At 38.6% G+C, this 11,972-nt stretch overlaps 1 protein-coding gene across 1 annotated transcript in view; it reads right to left on the reverse strand.

The window, feature by feature from the left end:
• Positions 1-523: 523 nt before the first annotated feature.
• Efemp1 (EGF containing fibulin extracellular matrix protein 1) overlaps positions 524-11,972 on the reverse strand; it is a 63,106-nt gene continuing 51,657 nt past the window's right edge. The window contains 6 exon segments of the mRNA XM_059275226.1: positions 524-1,664; positions 5,742-5,813; positions 5,815-5,938; positions 6,029-6,152; positions 10,124-10,243; positions 11,392-11,511. Coding sequence (XP_059131209.1) covers positions 1,503-1,664; positions 5,742-5,813; positions 5,815-5,938; positions 6,029-6,152; positions 10,124-10,243; positions 11,392-11,511 — 722 coding nt within the window. The 3' untranslated portion in view covers positions 524-1,502.

The following is an 11,972-nucleotide window of genomic DNA, read 5'->3' on the forward strand; positions in this document are numbered from 1 at the left end:
GAAAAATATGGATTGGTTAAAAATGGAAAAGTTTATGGCAATCTCTAATTTATGTGGACTGTAGACTCTCATGTAGCAGGTGAGAGGGCTGTGTTCACAGTTCAGCAGTCCTGTGGCTGCTCAGCAGGATCTTCCACTCTCTGTGTTTCTGTATCCTGAAGTGTGTGAAACCTACCCCAACTCCTTACACACAAGGAGTTGGTATTTTGTTCCCTGGTGAATTCTCTTTTTGACAATTCTTGCACATTTAGTCAACTCTGAAAGACATTTGTTTTCAGCAGTGAGGTTACTTGTGGCAGGGTCATTCATTTGTTCTTTGAAATCATCTGAAACCAATTTTTTTTTTGTGGCATAATTTTAATAATCTTTGTGTGTCTTTATCTCCTACTTTATTATTTATATACATGTAATATATAAAGATTTAAGTGATTTTTCTCAATTTTATAATTTATAAATTTTATAATAATTTATAAAAATTATATCAGCTGTTACTGGCCACATTAAAGAACTTCTGAAAACTGGGTAATCTTCTAGAAGAACATTTATTTTTAGTTAAAAATATGATACATCAAAGAGGAGCTGTTATTTTACACAAACAAGACATCAACCTTTTTCATAGAGTTGAGCAGGAAGGCTAATGTTAATTCTAAGGGTGAAGAGTCACCATTTCTTCCCCCATGAGTGCAAGTACCTGGATTAGAATCTTACTGGCAAATGAGAGGCTTGTTAGAAGTTAAGCTTAGAAACAGGAAACTTAGAAACTTTTTCTCCATTTCTCTCTGAACCTTGGGTGCATTTCTTGCTTTAGGGATTCTATTACATGTACTTGCTTCTTTGGAGAATTCTAACATGGTTTTGCAAAAAGCTATTTTCTTTACTATTCCTCATAGACCTTTCAACAGGATAATTTTTGAGGAGATATGTGATTCACTTGGAATCGTGGGTGAAATTTATGACAAAGTTTAAGAGTCTGATAGAAAATACTATATTGCCCAGTAATAATTTACTGCTAAACAATAAACAGTACCTTTAAACTGATCGTTAAAATACAGACCAACACAAACATGGTAGATTCTCATTTTCTAAAGAAATATATCTTTATTGACTTTTTTCCTTTTTCTTACAAAGCAGTTAAAAAAAAACCCTCCTCCTTGATCTTGATGTTAAGATGGCCAATCCTCATGAGATGGTCTGTGTAAATGTATATTTCTCTACACACCACAGAACAGTATCATTCCTTGGTCCCGTTTTTATAGGAAAGAATCCAAGTTTCAGCTAATATATGCTTAGCTCCCTTCAAGAAGAATGTTTGGTGGATTAATGTCTAATTTACACTCAGTGATAAAGATAAACTTTGAATCTTACAGATTAAATGCCCACTTCCTACCATAGTGTAAATGTCTGGATATAGATGTACTAGATATATCTATAAATAAAATAGTGCTTTAATGTAACAATATTCTTTGGCTTATTTAAATGCCTATGGTGGAATCTATAAAAAGCTAAAATGAAAATGGCCCCACTATTATTGTCAGTCGTAACACGGAGCTTGTGCGGAAGGTCCCTATGCTACTGACTGTCAGCATCTCCAGGTCCACGATGTATTCTCTTGGTCCCGATAGTGACTTCACGAGCACAAGCATTGCACTCACAGGGCTTGTTTGCTAAAATAACAAGAAAAGAGGGGTAGAGAGAATGATTTTTCTTGGGTTAGAGTTTCTATTTTTTGTTGGCATACTTCCTGTGATAATCAGGGGAAATAACAGGCTAGAGAAGCACAGCATAGTCCTGCCTGCTTCTAACCTTAACCCCTCATCTGCATTGGCCCCAAGGTAAGGGTTTGCTTTTAAAATTCTTATTTTCCTACATTCCTTGTTAACATGTGTTAACATTTCACATTTTTCTTTGTTATTAGCATTTCTCTACCCATGAGTTGAAGAGTTCCAGCCTTTCTAAAGAGTTCATATAAGAATTTGATAATCTTGGAACTGGTAATGAAAGTTATTACTTTTCCTTAACATTGTGCTTTTGTGTGGTTGTGTGAATGTAATTGGCCCTGCTAAGCCCATAGAGAGTGGCACTGTTAGGAGGTGTGGCTTTGTGGAATAGGTGTCTCTGTAGGGATGAGCTTTGAGGTCTCCTGTCTTCAAGGTATGCCCAGTGGAGACAGTTCACTTCCTGTTGCTTGAATATCAAGATGTAAACCTCTCAGCTCCTTCTCCAGCACCATGTCTGCCAGCATGCCACCATGTCCCACCATGATGATAATGGACTGAACCTCTGAACTGTAAACCACCCAATTAAATGTTTTCCTTTATAACAGTTGCCATGGTTATGGTGTCTCTTCACAGCAATAGAAACTGTAAGACAATTTGTTTACATTCTAGTGAATAAAAAGTTATATAAATAGCCAGACATGGTGGCACATGCCTTGAGTCCCAGAGGCAGAGGCAGGCAAAGTTCAAGAACAGCCTGGTCTACATAAATGAGTTCCAGTACATCCAGGGCTGCATAGAGACCCTGTCACAAACAAACAAACAAACAAACAAACAAACAGAGTAGTTAATTTAAATAGAACATGACAAATGTTAGGCTGTCTGGATATAAAAAGTATGAATGCAAAGGTATATATACATATTCCTGAAACACTGAGGTAAGGCTTTCAAATGCCTTAGAGCAGGGGTTCTCAATATGTGGGTTGAGACCTATTGGGGTCGACTGACCCTTTCACAGGAGTCACCTAAGACCATCAGAAAAAGTAGGTAATTACATTATAATTCATAACAAAAGCAAAATTACAGTTATGAAGTAGCAACAAAATTAATTTTATGGCTGGGGTCTCCACAACATGAGGAACTGTTGTCACAGCATTAGGAAGGTTGAGAACCTGCCTTAGACTCACCATGGAGCAAGAGAAGTTCTGTAAAGTAACATGTTTAGAACTGCACATGGAGTGCACATTGGAGGGTGGAAGGAGATGCATGGGGGAGGCAGTAACGAACGAATCTGGATACAAAGGATAGAAGGATAGAAGCATGAATTAAAATTTAGCTATCACTACAAGAGATACACATTAAACTAGGACAGACTACAGAGTTCTGGGAGAGGATGACATTGAAGGAATTGACAGAGGAGAGAAATCAAAGGGCTAGAGAGATAGCTGCTGGTTAAGACTGTTTGCTGCTCTAACATGAGGAATAGAGCTCAGATCCAAGAACCCACATCAGGTAGCTCACAACTGCTGTAACTCCAAATCCAAGGGATCTGGCCTCTGCAGGCACCTAGGAACATGTGTTCATATACTTATAAAAATACATACAAATAATTCAAAAATTAGAAAAAGAATAAAGATGAGAAGAAATAAATGCTTAAGTGGAAAACATGTAAGTAGACAGCAGCATCCAACAGAGCAAAGGAGAATCAAATATTGGAATTGAAAAGTGTCCTTGGATTTAACATTATGGATATCATTGGTGTTTTTCCCCCAAGCAATGCCAGTAAAGTATTTTACTGAAAGACAAAGAGACAGTGTAACATGTAGAGGGATTCAAAGTTTGGAGGTAGAGGGGGGTCTGACATACTAGGGTTTCAGAGGAGATGGAATGAGGAATACATGGTGCTGGGTTGGTCTTAACTGACAAATATAAAATATCTTTGGAAACCAGATGGAGAACACAGACATTTTCATGGCGTAGAATGGGAAATTTATGCCTGTTAGTGTTAATGCTGGTGTCAGTGGTTTCAAAGCAGGAAGTGACTCACCTACTCAAAAGTAGGGTATAAGGACTTACTAAATATAAGAATATTTGAGAACAAGGACTGAAGAGAATGGTATGAAAGAAACAAGAAAAGCAATGAGATTGTTGAACATACTAAGGATCTATCTGAAAGTAGAGACTAAACTTTTATAGTATTAGCAACCTGGACTTACAAGCTTGGTATGGAGTAGATATGTGGATTATAGCATTTATCTGGGGCTGTTGGCTGAGGAAGTGAGGTACTAGTGACAGGAGCTCACAGAGTGAGAATGAGAGCATGGTGAAAAGAGGATGGTCAGTTACTGAATGTGTCACCAAAGACCAAGATTCTCATGTGAGACTGTTTTGAATGACAAGAAATGTCCGGGCATTGCTGGGGGTTGGGGAGTTGGTAGCAGGGTGACATGGAGGTCATGGTGGATGAGATGATCAATGGGCCTCAGGTCAGTTTATAGGGGAAAGCTTCATGATTGAGGCCTTCTTTCCTTCAGGTACTCTTCTGAGCAATTTGGGCCATTTCTTCTATTCTCTTCATGAGTGATCTTATCCATGGCCATGGCCTTTATGTGGGCCAGAGAATTAAATAGTAAATTGGCTTGGGGTAAAATTAGCACAGTAAAAAGCTCTTTGAAAGAAAGAATCATGCACTGAATGTCTTCTAGGTTTCTCAAAGCAGCCAGCACAAGGCTGAGAACACAGTAGGTACTAATGCCTGCTGGTTGATCCTTATGCATTAAATGCTATCTACAGGTGGAATTTCAGTGTAGAATTTTTGTAGGAGTTTATTTTAATTGTGTGACAAATATTCTTAGAGCATCTTTTTTTTTATTTTGTTATATTTCTTTTTTTTAATTTGAGATGAACTCTTTCTCAGAACTTCAGACTAGCCTCAGACACAGGCTAGCCTCAGACTTACTGGATAGCCTAGGCTGGCCTCAACTTTGCAGTCCTTCTGACTCCCTCTCCTGAATGCTGGGATTTCAGGCATGTACATTCACACCTATCTTTAAACATTTTTGTTTTAACTGCAAAACATTTGCCTAACACTATACTAAGTTGATAATGTTTCACATCATTCACAAGAAAAGGATTTCTGGAGAAAAATATTATTTATGCTTTAAAAATCAAGTCAGAAAAATAAAAGCAGATATAAATAAAAATAATTTTCAAAATGCCAGGTTTACTATAGAGGGAAAAAAAAAAACATGTGGAGACTTCATCTAACTGCATGATGATTAGGATAGGAAGCTTTTATCTTCTTAAGTGATGGCTAAAAGTTCAAAATAGAAATTTACTTTATTGAAGTTTTTGAGAAGAGCTGTTGTGCTATCGTGCAGTTACTGATTAGTAATTAATAGGCATCTGAACTGTGTAAAACTCATGTTGAGGCAACTTCTACAAATACCTAGTATAGCTGAAGTTTAAAACACTGTATGTTAATGAAACTTACTCTTTCCTATTAGGAAAAATAAAAGCAATGGACAGGATTTTGAGTTGTTTTTTTCTCTTTAGAAATTGGTTCTGAGAAATTAATTACTTCTAATTTTCTGGCAAATAAATAGAACCTTGCTACTCTGGAGTGAGAAGGAAATTCTCAAGGGACAGGTTAAATGTGTAAACATCAAAACAATCCATAAACTTTACCACAAGAAAAATTTGCGCAGTGTTTTTCTCTGTACAGTTAAACAGCTTACATTTGCAGTACCTGTTTGGGACATGCTTGTGTTTTTGGGAATCAAACACAGCTTTATTAGATTCTAGGGCTTGGGATCTGGGTGGCTTTTAGGAGACTACTTAATCTTTCAGAATCTCATTCTTCTGTAAAAAGTGGATTTTAATATCTGATAGTATTACCACATATACTCCAGAAGGCTAGACATGTGCCTACTTGTGAAACTTTTTAGGTTTTAGATTAATTCTCACATGAACGCACACAACAAACAGCTATCTTCCCACTAACTAATACCGCCTAAACATACTTACTCGTAGGTAGAACTCTCCATTTTCGTTTCCAGATTTAATCCGAAAAGTATTAATAGTGTTGGCATAAATAGTTTGTGGCCTGTATCTGGAAGATGTCTGACGGCACGGACCTGTCAGATCGGATGCTCATGTATTTGTAGACTATGGACTGGGGCAGTTCTCGGCACATAGCATTTGAGACTGGGCAAACACATCGGCTAGAGACAAACACAGAAGCAGTCACCAGTTTGGCTCAGGAGGACCAGAAAACTTCTTACTGTTAATGTAAAGGTTCTAATGTTTCTTACTTTTCTGATGTTAGAACGTAGGGATCTTGGCATGGGTTTCGTGGGTAACAACGGAAGCCACCGTGATAATTCCAGCACATTTCATCTTCTCGGCATTCATTAGTGGTCTCACATTCGTTTATATCTGCAGTCACAGGGTTAAAGAGTTTACTGTCCTAAGCAAATTGTGTGTGTGGCAGATTCTAGCTGGTAAGGAAGCGCCAGAGGGAATCTAGACTGCAGTCAGTTTTCTTTTATTTATTTTTATTTGTTTTGGGTGTGTGCCAGTGTCTTGCCATGTAGAGCAAGCTGGTGTGAAACTCACAGTATAATGAAATCTGGCCTTGAGCTCAAAATTCTCCTGTCTTAGCCTCCTAATCTAAGATTACATGTGTATACCATCACATCTGGCTTGTCCAGTTTGCTCTTAGACACAAGACTTGAGTTTTGTTAGGGTCTGAGGGAAGTCCCCAAGAAAGACCAACAGTCGCATATGCAATTTAGCAAGAGCGTTTATTTCCAGCATGATGGGGTGGCAAATAGCGACCTGGGTGTGTGTGTGTGTGTGTGTGTGTGTGTGTGTGTGTGTGTGTGACAAGCTTCTTTTAAGCAGAGTTAGGGAAATTCCAGAGAGGAAGGATTAATCTGGTGGTGATTGGTGGAGGAAAGATTAGTCTGGGAGTTGATTGGTGGGAGGCTGTAGTGGTTAGGGGCCCATTGGCGGTGGTGGTCGGGGAGTCTAGTGTCTAGGGGCTTGTTGACAGGAGGGTAGGGAAAGCTATCTTTAGCTAGCAGAAGTCTGGGGGATATCTGCTGAGCCAGAAGAAGAGGTTTGGGGGCCTGCTGAGTCAGCAGGAGGCTGGGGGGCACCTGTTGATTGGTTGCCCCTAAGTTGTGGTTTTCCTGAGAATTGTTGCTTAGCTCCAGCCCATTCTAGTGAACTGAAACTAAGGCCTGGTCCATGCCAGGGCTGCTAGAGGAGCCTGTTAGGGCCCTGGCTTAGCCATCCAGTTCTTTTAAGTTTGACCTCAATTTGCTGCACTGATATCAGTATAGATAGAGCTGAGTCACTGGGTAATAACTAATACATGACATTTCCTGATTTTTTTTTTTTATCATTCTTCAGTTGTCCAGCTGTTGAATTCAAAGTCAAAAGCTAATTATGACTTTGCTTATACGATAGTAAACAAAACACCAACAAAAAAAATTCATCTACTGCTCTAAGGAGTTGATAACCTAGTTGTGAATATAGATACACCAACAGTTACTTACAGAGTAAAATGCAGTTAAGAGGTAGGTAAGAGCACTACAAAGCTGAAGTACAGCTGATTGTGTGCGGAGGATTAGGGACCAGAATGAAAGAGGGGCATCTCAAGTGGGCCTTTAAGGGTGGTGTGTAAATGAATTCTCAGGTAAAAAGGGGAACATTTCCAAGGGAGGGCAGCTATTTCAGGAGCCTGAGAAAGGGTTTTGGAGAGAAAGAGAGACAGAGAGAGAGAGAGAGAGAGAGAGACAGAGAGAGAGAGAGAGAGAGAGAGAGAGAGAGAGAGAGAGAGAGAGAGAGAGAGAGAGATTTTTAATAACAGCCTGCAAGGGTTATTGAAGGGGCAGTAGTGCTCTGGGAGGGGGTTGAGCCCTCCGGACTAGGCACTGAAAAGTGAGCTATGAAGTGTCCCATCTCATAGAGCAGAGGTAGTTTAGGACTGTGAGGAAGAAGGAACTGTCATGGTGGCAGGCAAGTAAGGAAGGTAATATAAACAGAAGCAGCCAGATGAGGAGAGAGTCTTAGGAACAAGAGTGATGGTCAAACCAGGCTAGACAGGGGCTGATTTTAGATTTGGCTGGTTGGATCCCAAGAAGACAGTTGAAGAAAGGGTGTTACTAATCAGCATTATTGTATGTCAATAGCAATACTTAACGTCCATATGCTTATGCAATTCCTACTTCTTTCCATATGAATTGTAGTTTCTATTTTGTCTTATGGAAGCCTTTTATGAATCATGCCTTTCCTACAAGTAAATATTTTCATTCCTTCATTTATCTTTCCTGAAGTGATTTACCTAATCTTGCTTCAAGTCAGCTGGTTCGGGTGCTAGGCTGTGAATTTTGAAGTTTTAAACCTGGTCTTGTCCCTTTAGGGTCTCTGCTGCGTTCCGTTCTACGTTATCAGAATCTGTGTTTGGCTTGTTGTTTGCTGTGCTCCCAGCTTGTAAGCTCTTGTGGAGGGCGGTTGAATCTTTCCATTAGCTTTGTTAAGGCATGGATCACCCGACTTTGATGAATATTAATTCAGTCGTTTCTCATACAAGCTGTATGGAGCTAAGTGACAAGGATATCTTGGTTGCATATGGAGGAAAACCAGAGATAAGTTCAAAGTCATAAGATAACAGGGATAGTTCTATTGTGAGAATAATTCTATGCAGTGTCTTTTAATTTCCAGCTGGCAAAAGTTTCTTTCAATCCAGGAGGAAATTGGAAAAGCTACAGTTTCTGAGAATAAGTTATAAGAACTGTCTTCTTGGCTGGACTATAGCTAAAGACCAAAAAAATCTAGATTCCCTGGAAGTCGCTGTTGACGTATCCTTTAAATATTTCCACCTTTTTGCAAAATGTTGATGTTCAGATATAAGGAATACTGATACTGGTTGGTACTGTGGAGAATGGCAGTAGCAGAAGGAAACTTGAGCCTGTGACTTTATTTATTACTTTCAGTAACTTAGGATCTAGCATAATCAATAGCTTTATCATTCTGGAAAAAAATTTCAGGAAGAAACAACATTAAAATATTTGATATGTATGTGTAAGTACATCTTATTTTGACCCTCTCTAGATAAACACGTGCACAGTGCTCTGATTTTTGTGACTTACAGTTATGAGAACATTTATATCAGACCCTTTGAACTTCTTGGGAGAAGATAAGAATCCAAATATGTTAGATTTTACTCTGTTCTTACAAATTGGGGTTTCAATATATGGAAGCAATTGCTTTAAATGTTAAAAGAATGTAAGTCTGCATGATGAAAAGACATTTTGCATAAGCAAGCATTTTGCTTCTGTTCATCTTCGACATGTCAGCACTGTGAACTCTGACTTGATTTCAATTTTTGCCCCCAATTATAACAGAAATACTCCCAAAGATATAGCACAAGCAAATAAGATCCTATTATGCATTAATTTGAATCTGTCTTTGCTGACTATCAATCCACTTGTGATTAGAAACACATAGACATTTGTTTGGATGATTCCAGGGGAACTGGTTAAAATATTTGACTGGCTAATATTTTCCTGCATGTAATATTCATATCTCAATTAGGGTTAAGTGAGAAAATTGGAATGCAATGTTTTCCCACAATTAACATTTGCAGAATTTCTAGTAACCTGGGAAAGGTTATAAAGATGTTCATTGTGCAAGAGATGACATTCTGCTTACACTTATACCTACCAGCTGGGGTATGTTTCCATACTACAAAATTCCAGGTCTCAGATGTCCTTGAGTTCATAGCTGCTCCCATACAATTGTGCCATTAGACTAGACTCTACATGCCCTCCATCTGTCCTTTTAAAGATAAGATCTTTCACCCTCCAAGTGTACATAATTCAGAATTTTGATATGTTGGAGCCTTTGAGGCTTGATTAAGGTATGTCTAGCCTAAGTAGTAAGAGTGGGCTCTAAACTCAAAACTCAGGGTAAATATTTTAGTAATTGAATCTTTTTTTGGTAGATTATTGGAAATTCTTGTGGGCTGCAAGAATATATTATAGAGATTCGCCTGTGTATTAAAGCTATACTTTGACTGACCAAGGGTCTGTCAAATGGGAAGCCATTTATTATGAATATTTTGTGACTTAATATTCAGATGCACCTTGCTATGAATTTGTAATTTCATAGATATTAATATATTAAGAAATAGTAACATTTATTTAATCACAGTTTTTAGAAAGGAAGTTAAAGTTTAAAAAAGTCAAAGCCATTGAATCTTCCTTTCATAAAATGTACTCTATTAATGTTATAAGTCAGGAACTCAAATTGTACATCAAGGTCTGAATCCTATAACTTTCTCCCCGTTCTTCCTGGCTACCTCTGAACTTCAGCTGTATGAGAACAGTGAGCTTACCCCTGGCAGGTTCTGCTTCTCACCACTTGGTAGCCCTGGGGGCACATGCATGAGAACTTCCCTGGTTCATTGACACATTGATATTGACACAGGTAGCTTGAGGTTCTGCATTCATCAATGTCTGTAGAATCAGACAAAAGCACAAACACAGAGCTGAGAAACTTTCCTGCACTAGTTTTATATTACACACTTTTAAATAAGCTAAAGAGTATCAAAGCAATGCAAACTCCGAAACAGAAGTTCAAGGCTCTGTCTGAAATGCCAACTGTGGCATCATGTCAGTTTCCCTCTTTCCCTCCCAGCCTGCAGAGGTTTTCTTACAGCAGTTTTCACTGAGGACTAAGTAAATGGGCTTATGACTGACACTGTTCACTTTGGGTTCTGAAGACCTACTCAGGTAGCAGATTTATATTTGCCTATTCAGTAATGGTATGACCTTGCTGCTGAGCTCTCTTGAACTTTAAACTTCAAGTTCCACACCTGTGCAGTTTTACAGAGGTGACATCTTGGCATGGTGTGGAGTTCTGAGGAAGAATCTTCTGCATTTCAGGATTAGCAACCACCCTATAGTTTGCTAAGCAGGACAGAGGCAGCAGTCTCGAGATGACTCCTTATGGTTTTAAACAACATTGCATGATTTGAGCCTTCTTTGTTTGGTTATGACCTATGTGATCCCAAATAAACATGGACAGAATCATGAAGGAGTATGAGCATCAAATGTTGATGGCACCCCCCTCATGATGCCTTAAGCTCCAAGAATTACCCAGGATGAGCATATTCATCGGACTTTCAAGGTTACCCATTCCACTGACTGACCATCCTTTTACTCATTAGAAACTGCAACCCAGACTTCTTTAAAAATGTGTTCAGGCCACAAAGTGTGTGGATAAAGCCAGGTGTCTTTTTTTTTTTTTTTTTTTAACCATACCCTCAACTCTTCGTTAACTTACATGTGCAGATTCTGTCTTGGGAAATTGGCAATGGGTTCTGGGATTCTCAGTTTCTCACAAGCTCCCAGCAGAAACTGCCACTGGAGCATACTTTGAGAATCAAGACATTCCTAGGCTACACCTTGTGTTCCAGCTACTCAATGCTTCTTATTTCTTCCAGTAACAGGTTCAAAAGCCATGGTTCTCACTGAACTGCCTTTATAAGATTTCAAGAACAGAATTTGTGGGAGTAAGATTTTTTTTTCATCAGCAGAACAACCAGGCAACAAAATGTCGGTAAGGTTGCCCCTTGCTATAAGATATTTGGCAAACACGTTACCTTCACAGTTGAGCCTGTCACTGCTCAGTTCGTACCCTTGGTTGCACTGACAGATGAATGACCCGAGAATGTTGTAGCATTGCTGAGCACACTGGTTGCTGGCATCACATTCATTTATATCTGCAAGGAAAGGTTTTAAATCTACATATATTTCTGTGTATCTGTAGCTGGACATTTTTAGGCTCAGCCTTGCTCTTTTGTGCCTGTATCACTTGATAGTAAGTGGTGCCTTGCTGTAGGAGCTCACTGGAGAACATCCATTCAGTTTCACAGTTGTTGGAACAACTTCAAAAGTCGGTCACACACTTTTTTTTAGAAATACCAGAATATTTTTTTTCTAGGAATGACAGTTTGATGTTTGATAAAATTTCCCCTAAAGAATCGAATGCTTCCAATAAACATACATTCCAGCACCTATTTTCTTACATTGTTCAGATTCAAAATCCAAATCCATAAATAATTGTTATAAGACACTCAAACTGATATGGTCTCTCAGCATGCGGTGGTAAAGAGTTATCTGGCTATTTATTACTTTTTAAATGGTTCCTGTTAAATTCCTTGACAATCATAGCATAATCCTT

The sequence above is a fragment of the Peromyscus eremicus genome, chromosome 10 (assembly GCF_949786415.1).
Source record: "Peromyscus eremicus chromosome 10, PerEre_H2_v1, whole genome shotgun sequence".
Classification (NCBI taxonomy): domain Eukaryota; kingdom Metazoa; phylum Chordata; class Mammalia; order Rodentia; family Cricetidae; genus Peromyscus; species Peromyscus eremicus.